The sequence below is a fragment of the Medicago sativa genome, chromosome 8, assembly GCF_051527215.1.
Source record: "Medicago sativa cultivar Bolivia chromosome 8, Bolivia_mono, whole genome shotgun sequence".
Lineage (NCBI taxonomy): Eukaryota > Viridiplantae > Streptophyta > Magnoliopsida > Fabales > Fabaceae > Medicago > Medicago sativa.
The window spans coordinates 9830895-9843792 of NC_140756.1; the positions used below are offsets into that span (position 1 = coordinate 9830895).

Below are 12898 nucleotides of genomic sequence, written 5' to 3' on the forward strand. Positions count from 1 at the left end.
CTTGTATATCGCTCAACATTCACTTTTCCATCTAATGTAAGACTTCTACCTCACATTTTCTACACAATAGTTAAAAGTAGTCGAGACACGTAGAACTTGACAATTCATCATTTTAACTATGTTTCATATTTATAGCGCCACTAACCGAAACAACTTCTTATGGGGGTACATTCCGAGGCAATGCTACGTGTGGATGTGGGAAATGGAAAATACCGCGAAATGAGGATAACATGTCAAACGGGGGCGTCACGTATACCCAACAATAGAATACACACATTAACCGTGAAAATAGTCAAATGAGGTTTATTCTCTAGGTCACGATGTATTGCGAAGTAAGACTAGTTTTATCAAAATCATTACACTTGCACATTTCTTTCAACAAACAATCAATCAAAATCAAATTACTTTATTCATTTCTTAAGTTAGTAGTTCACAAAAAACCCTAACTTATTTCTTACTTAACACTCTTTGAAGAAGTTAAAAAATTGATAAACGAACAATTACATTTTTTAACCATTAGACATGAGATTTGATAGTGCATATATAACATATGAACCGGGAGATGTCAATCAATTAAATAGATTTAACTCAACTCGATGAATTGATCTTCATGATTGCACGAAGAGATGTCTTGATTAAAAAAAAAACATGTTATTGGTGTGCATGACTTTGTGGAGAGAGAAAAATTTGAAACATAGAAGAAAACCATAACATAGAAATTACAGACATAAGAAAATAATAGTCAAACATAACCGGTGGCTCCGGTCAACGGTTGATAAACCTCTTTCTAAATTGCTCTCTCTCTCTCTCTCTTGCTGAAGTATTCAATTTTGTGGAAGAGCTTCTTGGGTTCTCTCAGTTTTTACCTCTTCTGAGGTTGATCCAAAAAAAGCTTAATTTTTTAATTTCTTTTTCAAGAATTTTGCTTTTCAAGCTTAGAAGAAAATGGCAGTAAGTTTTATTTTTTTCTTCTCTTTTGTCTATATGTGTTTTTTTCTTTCTGATCATGGTTTGGTTATGTTGTATGTGTCTATGATTATGGTTTTTGCATTACGTTGTATCTGCTATGTGTATATTCATCTTCAATTGTTTTGAAATGGTTGACCAAATTAGACTTTAACTTCTTTTGGTCAACTTTGTTATTTCTGTACTGTTAGATCAAGCATGAAAAGTTTCCTTTTTTGGTCTCTTAGAAACATGAAGCAATTCAATTACAATTAGAATATTCTTATATGTTTTTGAGCAAAGAACCGAATTATGTTGGTTCTTTAGATTTTTATTGATATGCTAGTTTCATATTAATCATGCTGGATTTATAATTTAGCTTAGCCTAGTTTTTTTTTTACTCCATCATAATTTATTTACTAAATTTTTAATCAATTACCTTGTTGATAATCCATAATCATAATTGTAGTTAGATGTGTATTTTCTTTAGAATCTTCTTATGCTGTGTTGAATCAAAATCTGTCAAAACAAGCAGCTACTTAAGTTGTAACTACGAGTTTGTTGTTTTGTTGCAAATTGCAATCCCATGTTTGAGTTGAGGAACAACTTGGATTGGATGAGGTGTATGAATTATGATTCTCATTGGATTTTTCTGTAGCACATGTGCTGATTGTACTATTTAGAATGCACATATTTTGGTAGCTCTCTTATATATTAAAGTATATGGAACTATCACAAGTTTTTTGTGGTATTAGTAAAGCTAAATATTGATCACATGATGAATTATTAATAGTTAAAATACCATGAATTGTGTGGTTCTGTTAACTTCCCTGTTTGAGTTTAGTGTAAAGGGAGAGAGAAATTATTTTATTGTCTAACAATCATTTGTTGGCCTAGTGAGATTTTGAGGAAAAACAATTTTGGGTTCAAAATATTGAACCATACATCTTAATTGTGATTGAATGACGTATGATGAAATTATGTTCAATCATATCAGTCTTTTAACTTTATATTCTGTGTTTTGATCCGAAATGGTAGCAAAGGCCTGATTTTTAATAGCAAAAGAGTTAAAGTATGAATTGGATATTGTGTTGATTATGACTGCAAGATTGTAGTTTTGCTTAGGTCAAAAAGTTCAATACTTTTGGTGATTTTACGGAATGATTAACAAAATTATGAATATATCCTTAAATTTTCATGATGGGTGGAAGCAATGGAGGACATAATGGTATACTTGAATACCACTTTGATGCTCTGAGAAAGAAAGAGCTTGAGGAATGAAAGGTCGAGTGTTCAAATATCATACCTAGGGTCCCTAGCCAGCCTTGTAATGGCAGTTGTAATTTTATCTTAAGAAAGTTGAGTTTCCATATAAAATGGAGAGGGTGTGGCGTTGTTCCAAAGACACTTAAATTCTAGGCCGAGAGAGGTATCCACATTCAGTGTCCGACATGCCTTGAATAGGATTATCTCTAGGATAGATTACGAGAACAACTTGAAGTTATAGCTTATATAAAAATAGCTTCACTTTATTTTATCTTTTGTTATTGAAATAACTTATATATAAGCACTTATCTTTTGTTCTAGAAGCGCTGAATTAAGTTGCGTACCCAAGCAAAGTCTTAATAGTGAGATATTTGGTGTAATCTCTTCCAGGTTCTAGGAAGTGTAGCAGTTACCAGGGACCAAGATAATTGATTATTGAATCTGGTTCGCAAGACCACAAAGGGTCCAAATTTGAAATCCGATATAAATATATCTCCCTAGAATACCAATATATAATCATTATTACAACGAATACAGAAGGAAAAAAAATACTTCTTTGTTCTCTTGTTATTTTCATTATTTAAAAATTATAACAAAGGTTCTTGAATATAAGTGTTCTCTTGTTATTTTCCTTCTGTAGTGAAAATACAAGTGTTTGAAACATGTACTATGGAATTAATTTTATTGAAACTCTACTTAACAAACTATTTTTTATGTGTTGATTTGGCAGCAACGTACTCATGTACCAAAATTTGGCAATTGGGAGAGTAATGATAATGTTCCTTATACAGCATATTTTGACAAGGCACGGAAAGGTCGAACTGGCACAAAAATGATAAACCCGAATGACCCTGAAGAAAATGTCGATTTAGTTCTTGATAATTCATCGTCTGATCATCCACATCCTTCCAATACCAAACCCAGAGCCAATTCAGAGGATCTATCTGGAAAGGGATTGGTGCAATCAACAATTGAGTCGCATAAAAGTCTCGATGGTGATCCTAAGCAATATGTTGACTCTCCGGCTCGCCATGACAATGTAAGCAATAGGAGTTCCAATGATTCTACACCTCGTCTTGGAGTAGGTTCTGCTGATAACCGACGAAAACCTTCAAGACAAAGTACTGCTGGGTCTGAGCACAGCGTTGAACGGTCACCCCTTCATCGTCAGGCTAGAGCTCCTGCTGGAAGAGATAGTCCCTCTTGGGAAGGAAAGAATAATTCCTATGACAGCAGCCATGGTACACCGGGAAGATCTCGGTTAAGACCAGCTAATCGAGGGGATGAAACTGTTAGTTTTTCTTTTCTTCCATCCTATGTTATCACCATGCATGGCATGAAGAGTAAAAATCTGCATATATATTATTGTACCTTGGAATCATCGTGATATTTTCTATTGCGAATATGTTATGATTTTGGCATTCTGATGTTGCAGCCTGATAAAGGTGCAGCTGTTCCAAAGTTTGGTGATTGGGATGTGAGTAACCCTGCATCAGCTGATGGCTATACTCACATTTTCAACAAAGTAAGAGAGGAGAGACAGGGTGGGGCCGGACATGCACCCGGCACACCTAATGAGAGGCCGCATGTTATCCGCAACCAAACTAATGACAAAGCTCAGGTATGCCCTCCTGTTTAACATATTGCAAATCTATAAATTTTGGAGTTTTCAACTATGCAGCACCGATGCTTCAAATTGAATGCGTTGTTGGTGTACGACACATGTCAATGTACAACACAATACTAACATGTGGTTACATTCAATCACTTTTATTTTCTTAGATTATTACAAGCATCTATCGGTTAGTATTGTGTCTGGTGTCGGTGTTTGCGCCAGTGCTTCATAGTTTTTCACCGTACTAATGCTTATCGTTGCGCTCTTTTTTCTTTTTTTCCAGTGTTGCTGTTTTGCTTGGGGCAAAAAGTGATTTGTTGGAAAGTGTGAATTGTATTATGATAAGAAAAGAAGGAGAAAATAGTGTTGTGAATGATCATGAGGTTTGTGTAGCACTTGTAATTTGTAAATATCCAAGGTTTTCGTTCCTTGCGGGAAGACATCATTGAATTGCATCTATCATATTAGTGCTTTGTGCTCTTTTTTACACTTTTGCATGCAAGATTGTGATTTTTTTTTTTTTTGGCCTTCTGTTGTGTTACTATTATGCTCCTATGATTCAAATTAACTGTATTTATCCAAGATATATAAGAGATTTGTTATATAATTCTTTCCAATGAATTTATGACTTGTGACTCAAGTCATATACTGTGTTGAAGTTAATGTTGAACTTTTTGTATGTGATTGAAAATAATCCAATAGCAAAGTGTTACAAAGGATCTTATTATGGCCTACTCCATATAACACAAGAATGCATTTTGTCCCTTATGCTTGAGACTTGGGAGCAAACTTGCATAGATAAAGAAAATTGAAGATGTGTTGAATTATAATGTTGATTTTGCTCTTGCAATGAATAAAATTGAGAGGATTAGTGAAGTTAGCCTCCTCAAAAGTTGTCAACCAAAGCTTAGTTGAATCTTTGAGTCTCCAACTTTTTGCAAACTTTTCTTTTATCATCCATCCCCAATAGTAGACTTAGGGTGTGTTTGTTTAGCTTTTAAAAAAATAGCAATGTTATTTGAAATTCAAAAAGCAATGACTATTTGACAACTCATATAAAAAATACACAATTTATAACTATTGATGTGATTATAAGAGAGAGAAATAAATAACTAAAAAAGGAAATAATACTTATACAAGATAAATATACGGCGTTGGACAACCAAAAAAGTTTTTTTTTTACAAAACCTAAAAAGTTGTTAACGTAATATTTCTCTAAAAAAATAGATTTTATATTAAAAGAATCTAGATATTTTTTGAAAAAAATAGCTATAAATTGGTTAAAAGAATCTAGACATTTTTTATATTTTTTTGTCAAATAGCTTAATGGCTATAAATTCAACTTTTAAGACGAATAAGTTGGATGTCCGGGATTCAAACTCCGACACCGCATATATTATGTAATGTCAATAACAACCGAATTAGGTTTACTAAATACTATACATTTCATATTCTACACTACCAAAAAAAAAAATAAATACATTTCATATTCTACTAACACTTAATATAACATCGATGTCTATAACAAACTTATGCGATAGCACACGATTAGTTTCCTGGTTGGAGATTATAAAAACACATATTCATATATTCATAAAATTTATATTTTTTTTAATATAATTATAACTACGTATTCTCTATACGAAAAAACCAAATAATACATATATTTCACAATGATAATTAATTAGTTTAATATTCCACTTATATTTAATTTTATTTTATATAATACAACGTATTTAGTCTTCTTTAAAAAACATATTTGATCTAATTAATTAAAAAAAGACTCGATAGTTAATAAAATATTTCCAACATAATATCTAATTAATTAAAAAAAAGACTCGATAGTTAATAAAATATTTCCAACATAAAATATTAAATAGTATTCCACTTATTATATTTTTTTATATTTTTTTGGTGGTGGCGGGATTCGAACCCCGGACCTTGCATATTTTATGCATTCTCCATACCAACTGAGCTAAGCTCACGAGGACTAATCTTATTTTATATAATACAACGTATTTAGTCTTCTTTAAAAAACATATTTGATCTAATTAATTAAAAAAATGACTCGATAGTTAATAAACTATTTCCAACTCGATATAATTTTTTTTTGTGGTGGTCAAGGTTCGAACCTCGTACTTTACATATATTATGCATCGTCCCTACCAACCGAGTTAAGCTCACGAGAACACTCGATATAACTTGTTTAACATATAGATAAAGAAATATAGATAGTATATAATTTATAATTATAATTAAATGAATAACTATTAAATTTATATATAATATGATAGGTTTGACTTAGGTGGGAAAAAATTATTTTACTTAATTATATTTATTTCCACTTCCGCTAATAAAATTTTGATATAACTTTGACACAATACAAATAATAAAAAAAGAAGAATAAAGAATATTTTAAATATAATTAAATAAATAAATATTCAACTTAGATGTAATTCTTTTTTATATAATTTATTAAATTTGACTGAATTGAATAAAAAATATATATTTGACTTGATTATATTTATTTCAACCATTAAAAAAATAACACCAACTTGGTATAACTTGTGTGCTATAAATATATCAATCAATCCGACTAAGGCATACTCAGACCAACGAGATTTGTGAAGCTCGTAAATACAACAATTTCAATACAAGCATCATGAGATTTCAATCATTTGTAATTATCTTTGTTGTTCTGTTTGCTTCAGTGGCAACCAATCAAGCTAACCCCGTAGACAACAATGATCCACACTTGATTAAAGTCGCTAATTTTGCTGTTACTGAGTACAATATGCAACATACTGAGGCAAAATTGATATTCGAGAAAGTCACCAACAAGAGACCAAATACAGCCTCACCCTTTCTGCCAACAATGGTTCAGCTTCTAACAATTATGCAGCTATTGTGTTGGAGAAGCCATCAGATAACTTTATCCTCAAGGCCTTTTCACTTATTCATGATCATGATGCTTAAATTATTAAATGTTTCTTATTAAATGATCGTATAAAAAGAAAAAGTTTATGTATTGTCTATCAGAGTGGATTGTATCAGAGTGGATTGTTGATCTAAATATATTATATGATCGTTTAACTATGTTTAACATTCTTATGGTTATGATTTTATGAAAAGTTCATGTCAATTTTTTTACTTTGATTCTTTGAGCATTTTAGAGAGAAAAATATTAATATTTTAAAAATAGGGTAAAATAGAACTAACAAACAAACAAAAAAGTATCATGTTCGAAACTTGTTTAAAAAGTCCATGATTGAAGGTTTGAAGATGAAGTGAAGATACATTCCAAGCATCGAAGACTTGGTGAAGATTTTCGAGTTGGGATTTTAATTGTATAAATTTTTCTTCAAATATTTTGATGTTTAAGTTGTATTTAGAAGTCTTAATCTTCTTCTTTCAAAGATTGAAACAATTTATGGCTAAAGTGACTAACACATGATATGAAGTTTTTTGCTACTGTGCAAATTTTAATAATTTTAATCATAATTTTTTCCTTAAAAAAAAAAATTTAATCATTTTTTTTAATAATATTACGTTATTTCATTTAAAAAATAAAATAATGTTACTTACCTTATTTTACTTACATTGAAGTAATCAAATCAATCCCCAGAGGGTATCAATCTATCTATCTCTCTCAAACAAGTTAGCGTCGCATTGAACTCTTCTTCTGATCTTCGGTCGCCACAAACAGTGAGTCAGAAATTTATTTTCACGTGTTTTGATTTTCCAATTACAAGTTTTTCTATTTCTCAGAAAATGTTCAAATTTATTCATTTTCGTCAATCTCATTACATTGATTTCATTCATTTTTTTTTTTGATTGATTTATTTGAGACTGTTTTTATAGGCACTTATTTTCATAAGTTCTTCAGGTTAGCTTACGAAAACAGCTTATAGCTTATACGAAGACAATTTAGCTTTATTTTATCCTTTGTTATAGAAATAGATTATACATAAGTGCCTATCATGATAAGCGCTTATGATCTCATCTCACCCATGAATGGCATTGAGTATAATTGGGTCTTTGCTTGAGTAGTTGGTTATATTTGACATAAACTGAATCGTGCAATTTTTCGATTGAGTTTGTAAAATGAATATAATTAAATAAGTGTTAGATAGTTTCTTCGTATAATAGAGTATTGGGCTTGAAAATCACAATAAATGAAAAATGAGATTATGAGTTACGACAATTACTTGCTCGAATTATGCTCTTTTTATTACATTTAGGCTTCATTTTACCACTGAGAACATAGTTGATGGCTTTGGAAAGGATATCAAATGGTTGCATGGGATTCCTAAGTCTATTGTTATTTTATAGGGATCATGTTCTGAATTTCGGTTGCAGTATGCTGCGACAGTTTATATTGCGGTAAAATGTGGCCGCAATTGCATTTGCGTTTGTGTGTAAAAACGTTATATTTTGTCTGCAATTGCCAGGGACGGATACAGAGGGGGCGGCCAGGGGCTCCAACCCCTCCTCCCCACCCACACGATTTTTGCTTATCAGTTTGGCTATCATTTTCAATCTGATAGGCATAGTGGGGGGCTTAATTGGAGATTGGAAACTTGAGGTTTTTCCGCTGGTCAACCAACTAAATTGTCAAATTGGCTTCATTGGCCTACGTGCTTTTATAACACAGCCTACCATGGGGCTGCAACTAAATCCCATTTTGGGATTGTAAATGACCAGAAACCCTAAAAATTTTCCATGAGTACAAAGTTGAAGGTTTAGAGTAAACTGTTGTGACTGAACTGAAGGAGATTGTGTTTTTTGAAGTTAATACTTTGACCACATAGACAACAGTCAATAGCCAAGAGAATTTACCCTGAGCTGGCTGCACATTATTTTGGTCCTCGTGCAGTTGTTTACAAGATTGATGAGGTCACATATTAGCTGTTGCTTCCAAAGTCTAGGTTGATCCATCCAGTTTTCTATTTCTCAGTTAAAAAAAAGTAGAGGTACATAAGGTGGAGGCACATTTTCCTGCATCCTGGCAATTGTTATAGTTCCCCAATACCACTGAATCACTAGCAGTGATAAAATCATAAGCTGTTAAGCAGAAGTGGAAACTAGTCAAATCATGGACCACGATTTGTGGCTACTTCCTTGGTGTAAAATTATTAAGCCCATGGTTCTGCACGAGAACCAACTTCTACCATTCAAATCAAATTTGAAACAGCCTTTATGAGAAGGCTGATGCCAAGGTGGTTGGCTATGTTAACCACCTACTAAAGGGCCAAATGTCAACTGCCCAAGTAGCCTAGGGAGCCTAGGCCTAATTTTGGGAGGTATATGTAAGAGGTGTCCTGGGGTTTCGCCAAAAGCAGGGAGGAGCATGCGAGAGATAAGGAGAGTATCTGTCCATTAGATATGTAGGAAAGAGTATTGGGATGGGATTCTGTTAACTTGTTACAACAGAGTAGTGCTTCTATGTGAAGCATAGGCTTGGGCGTAAATTCATTGGAGGATCACCCTTTTACTGTTTTCTACATTATCATTATTGTATAATAAATACAATTCATTTTTTCACCTATATTATGATTTTCTTTGAGAGGATGTAAGGGAATGTACTGAAATTGATGTAGACTAAGGATGTATGCTTTTCCAGTCAAATTAATACTAGATACCAGTGGCTCTTTAGCTTGCATCTTTAGGCTTTACTTCCTTTTCAAAATGCCTTGTGATGACTGTTGAGGTAAAATCTCACAAACATTTTAACTTTGATCTAGGAAAGCAATGGCATGGAGAGGAAATCTTTCAAAAAACATAAAAGAGCTTCGGTTTTTGATGTGCCAGTCATCTCCTGCAAGCTCATCTGCAAGGTTAGATATATTTTTTCCTTTCTTTGGACCAAAATTTCAAAGCATTATCTTTTACATACCTTTGGTTGCTTTTTTACTAAATCTCATACATATTTGAATATAAAATGAGCTCTTATTATTATTTTTGTTATCTCAGGGCATTCGTTGAAAAGAATTATAAGGAACTAAAGACATTGAACCCAAAATTGCCAATATTGATCCGTGAATGCAGCGGAGTTGAACCCCAACTGTGGGCAAGATATGGTATCCCCTATCTTAATTTTCATTATTTTTTATTTGAAATTCTCGCTCCATAATTTGCATTCACATGCTCCCCCCCCCCCCAGTTTCAAAACAGGAAATTTTAGGAAATTAACACTATTGTGCTGACAATGACATTGACAATCTGCTAATCAGCATTTTTGTCATAGTTTCATTCTAGAGACGTAGTTATTACTAGTAGTGTGTACAAAACTATATTTCAATATTATCCCAATTTTGAATTTAATCCACAAACATTTGTTGTTCTGAGTGGTAAATAGTACTTTTATTTCCTTCAAACAATATCTCGAATCTGGTTGGAAGAACTTTGTCCTTTACATGACCGAACTTGGATTAAGAAAAAGCCCTAGTTATGGATATTATAATGTCAATTCGGTTATGATTGTTACTTCGGATTAATTGGCTTATACTCAATGGCTTAGAATGTGATTAGAAAACTATTCCCATATAATGCCAATTTCGATATACTTTACTCTGCAAAGTCATTGTATCTCTGGTGAACCTTTCTGATTATATCTTGTAGCTCATCATTTTCATTCTCATTATTTTGTACTGGTTCTCTATTTTGATCAACACATTTCCTTCTTTAATACCAGACTTGGGTGTTGAGAAAGGCATTAAACTGGAAGGCATGACAGAGCCACAGATTTTTAAGGTACTCGAAGATATGGTAAAAGCAGGGGAGTCTTTTAAAGCTTGATATTATTGCTTATATTCACTGTCTGAAAGGGAATAAATGTTTTTAGGTTGCACTTGTTATTACAGTGCGACTCTTGGTCATTTTAAGAATGAACCTGTTGAGTTTGAGTTGAAGCTCTCGGTTACGCACAATGACCATGTTTATTGTGAGATATTGATTCAAGACACGGATTAAATCTATTTATTTGGATTCCTATGATTATTCTCAGTGAAATGTTGTCTTGCTTAGATCATATGATTATGTATCGACTAAGCAACCTGGTAGAATATACTTTTTAAGCAATCAATGCAATTTCAAACGATCCAGAAAACTTGTTTTTACTTGTTATGACCCCAGATTTTACTTGTTGACTCTTCTTCGTTCTTTAAGTTCACACGCAACACAGCAACAAGATATTACTAATTCATTGAATAAAATTAATTAGTCAAAACCCAATTACTAGTTTAGTAACCAGTTAAGCTATCAGTAAACATAATTTCTATTTATTCCTCCTTGAATAACCAATTCTTCATCCTAATTATAACTTTACTGGTAAAACATAATAGTTTGAAACATATCTTGATGATGATTTGTGATAACTTGATTAATTAGTAGGCAAAACTTAGGGGATTGATGAGTTAGGGTGCTACCTGCTTCTGTGTATACAGGAACAACAATATATAAATCATAGAATAATATAATTTTATCATAATTCTAAGTTTGAACCAAATTAAATCAAAATTTAATTTAAAATTCACACGCACACATAATCTTATATTCTGTATAGCACACACAAACACATCACTGAAAGAAAAGATGATCGTTGCACTCGTACAAACAGGATTCCTGAATAAACAGATATTTAAAGAAACGAATAAGAAGCACATGGTGAGGATTCATGATATTAGCACCAATAACATAAAGATCAATCTAGAAAATTTGTCCCTCTTTGAAGTGCTACTACTCCACTTTCTTTCTTTCAACTGTAAAAATATATCAATACAACCCGTAGTTGTACGAGCATTGTAAGTAGATGTCAAGTTACATTAGAAGTCAAAGGAATTCTCAAACTACAATACACATTTGGATATAGTTCCAAATTTAAGTTATAAATCGCCGAGAGTGTCTCGTTGTTATACTCGTTGTTGAGGCTTGAGTTTGATCATGCTATTCCCTTCAAGCACTAAGGGCTCTAGTAAAATGGTATTCGTACAGGCAAGGACAAAGGGTGACATAGTCACATAAGCGAATTCAGTACCCTTGTACAAAAACGTGCGGTCTTTTTTTCACAGTCTATTTCATTGTTGGAGTTTCTTGCGGTCACGTTGATCTTAAAATTATAATAGAAAACATTGTTGCTTGTGAGGTTAAACATTGTTGCTTGTGAGGTTAAACATTGTGCTTGTGAGTTTCTTTATTATATACTAGCGGAAAGATGGACATACATGTGCTCGTTTTTCCGCTCTTTTTATTGCGCTAATGTGTGTAGATTATCAACGATATTTTATAAAAAATTGTGTGTAAATTACAAACGATATTTTAAATAAATTATTTTATATAGATTAAAATTATAAGTATAGATATTTGTGTCTCAGAAGTTTGGCATGATAAATACCCACCATCCAATTATTCAATTGTACCATGCATATACCAATTTATTCATAGAGGTTCCCCTTGCCTATCCCGATAGAAACCTTGCCTTGTCGTCATTTGCTGAATTCTAATTCCTTGTTTGCCGCCTAACCTCTGCCAAACCGGTACCTTTGCTCTCCCTCTCTTATTTGATCTCTCTCAGTTCTCGCGTTGGTGAACGCCGACAAGGAACCCTTGAGGTGGTTCACCATACACTCGCGTTCGACCTCTCTTTCTCTTGAAACCCCAATAAAGCTACCTTTTTCATTCACTTTTGCTATCGTATATTTCATCCAATAAATATTGGTCTTATAGTATTCATTTTATTGAATTGGATTGAACTTCAAATTGTCAACACTCTTGTAGCAAGTGACTAAGTTAAAACTAGAGCAAAGCTATGTCTTGATTAACCAAACACATGAATTGTTGTCACTTGAACGATTAAAACATATAAGATCAAAAGAGAGGAGTACACTCAGATCCCTAGTCATTACTAGACCGAATCTCTGTCGGTTGTCCCAAATATAAAATAACAATTCTCAAATATAAGAAAATTTTCATCTATAAAAAATAAAAATAAAATTACTAACCAGTAGTTGCATTCACACACATACTCAACAAATTAAGAATGCTCATTAGACTAAATTTTTTTTAAAGGCAGAG

At 32.5% G+C, this 12898-nt stretch overlaps 2 protein-coding genes and 1 pseudogene across 4 annotated transcripts; all 3 read left to right on the forward strand.

Moving 5' to 3' along the window:
- Positions 1-822: 822 nt before the first annotated feature.
- LOC146896788 (RPM1-interacting protein 4-like) lies at positions 823-4443 on the forward strand. The gene is made up of 4 exons (XM_085731740.1): positions 823-951; positions 2942-3502; positions 3647-3832; positions 4110-4443. Exons 1-4 carry the CDS (start codon positions 946-948, stop codon positions 4137-4139), a joined length of 783 nt encoding a protein of 260 aa, XP_085587866.1. The 5' UTR covers positions 823-945; the 3' UTR covers positions 4140-4443.
- Positions 4444-6441: 1998 nt separating this feature from the next.
- Positions 6442-6922, forward strand: LOC146896789 (cysteine proteinase inhibitor 5-like; annotated as a pseudogene).
- A 504-nt stretch (positions 6923-7426) lies between these two features.
- LOC146896790 (NADH dehydrogenase [ubiquinone] 1 alpha subcomplex subunit 2-like) lies at positions 7427-10816 on the forward strand. 3 transcript variants are annotated; one of them, XM_085733651.1, is made up of 4 exons: positions 7427-7531; positions 9571-9663; positions 9800-9906; positions 10521-10816. In XM_085733651.1, the coding sequence occupies exons 2-4, from the start codon at positions 9578-9580 to the stop codon at positions 10622-10624; spliced, it is 297 nt and encodes a 98-aa protein (XP_085589777.1). In that variant the 5' UTR covers positions 7427-7531; positions 9571-9577; the 3' UTR covers positions 10625-10816. The 3 variants fall into 3 exon arrangements, with proteins under 3 accessions (XP_085589777.1, XP_085589778.1, XP_085589779.1); XM_085733652.1 differs by having other exon boundaries at positions 7445-7535; XM_085733653.1 differs by having other exon boundaries at positions 7447-7531; positions 9576-9663.
- Positions 10817-12898: the final 2082 nt, after the last annotated feature.

Excerpts from the sequence above, each read along its gene's own strand:
- LOC146896788 (XM_085731740.1), top strand. Across the intron at positions 3,503-3,646 it reads CTAATCGAGGGGATGAAACT|CCTGATAAAGGTGCAGCTGT; the intron begins GTTAGTTTTTCT and ends CTGATGTTGCAG. Across the intron at positions 3,833-4,109 it reads AAACTAATGACAAAGCTCAG|TGTTGCTGTTTTGCTTGGGG; the intron begins GTATGCCCTCCT and ends CTTTTTTTCCAG.
- LOC146896790 (XM_085733651.1), top strand. The coding sequence starts at position 9,578 with ATGGCATGGAGAGGAAATCTTTCAAAAAACATAAAAGAGCTTCGGTTT. Across the intron at positions 9,664-9,799 it reads CCTGCAAGCTCATCTGCAAG|GGCATTCGTTGAAAAGAATT; the intron begins GTTAGATATATT and ends TTGTTATCTCAG. Across the intron at positions 9,907-10,520 it reads CCAACTGTGGGCAAGATATG|ACTTGGGTGTTGAGAAAGGC; the intron begins GTATCCCCTATC and ends CTTTAATACCAG.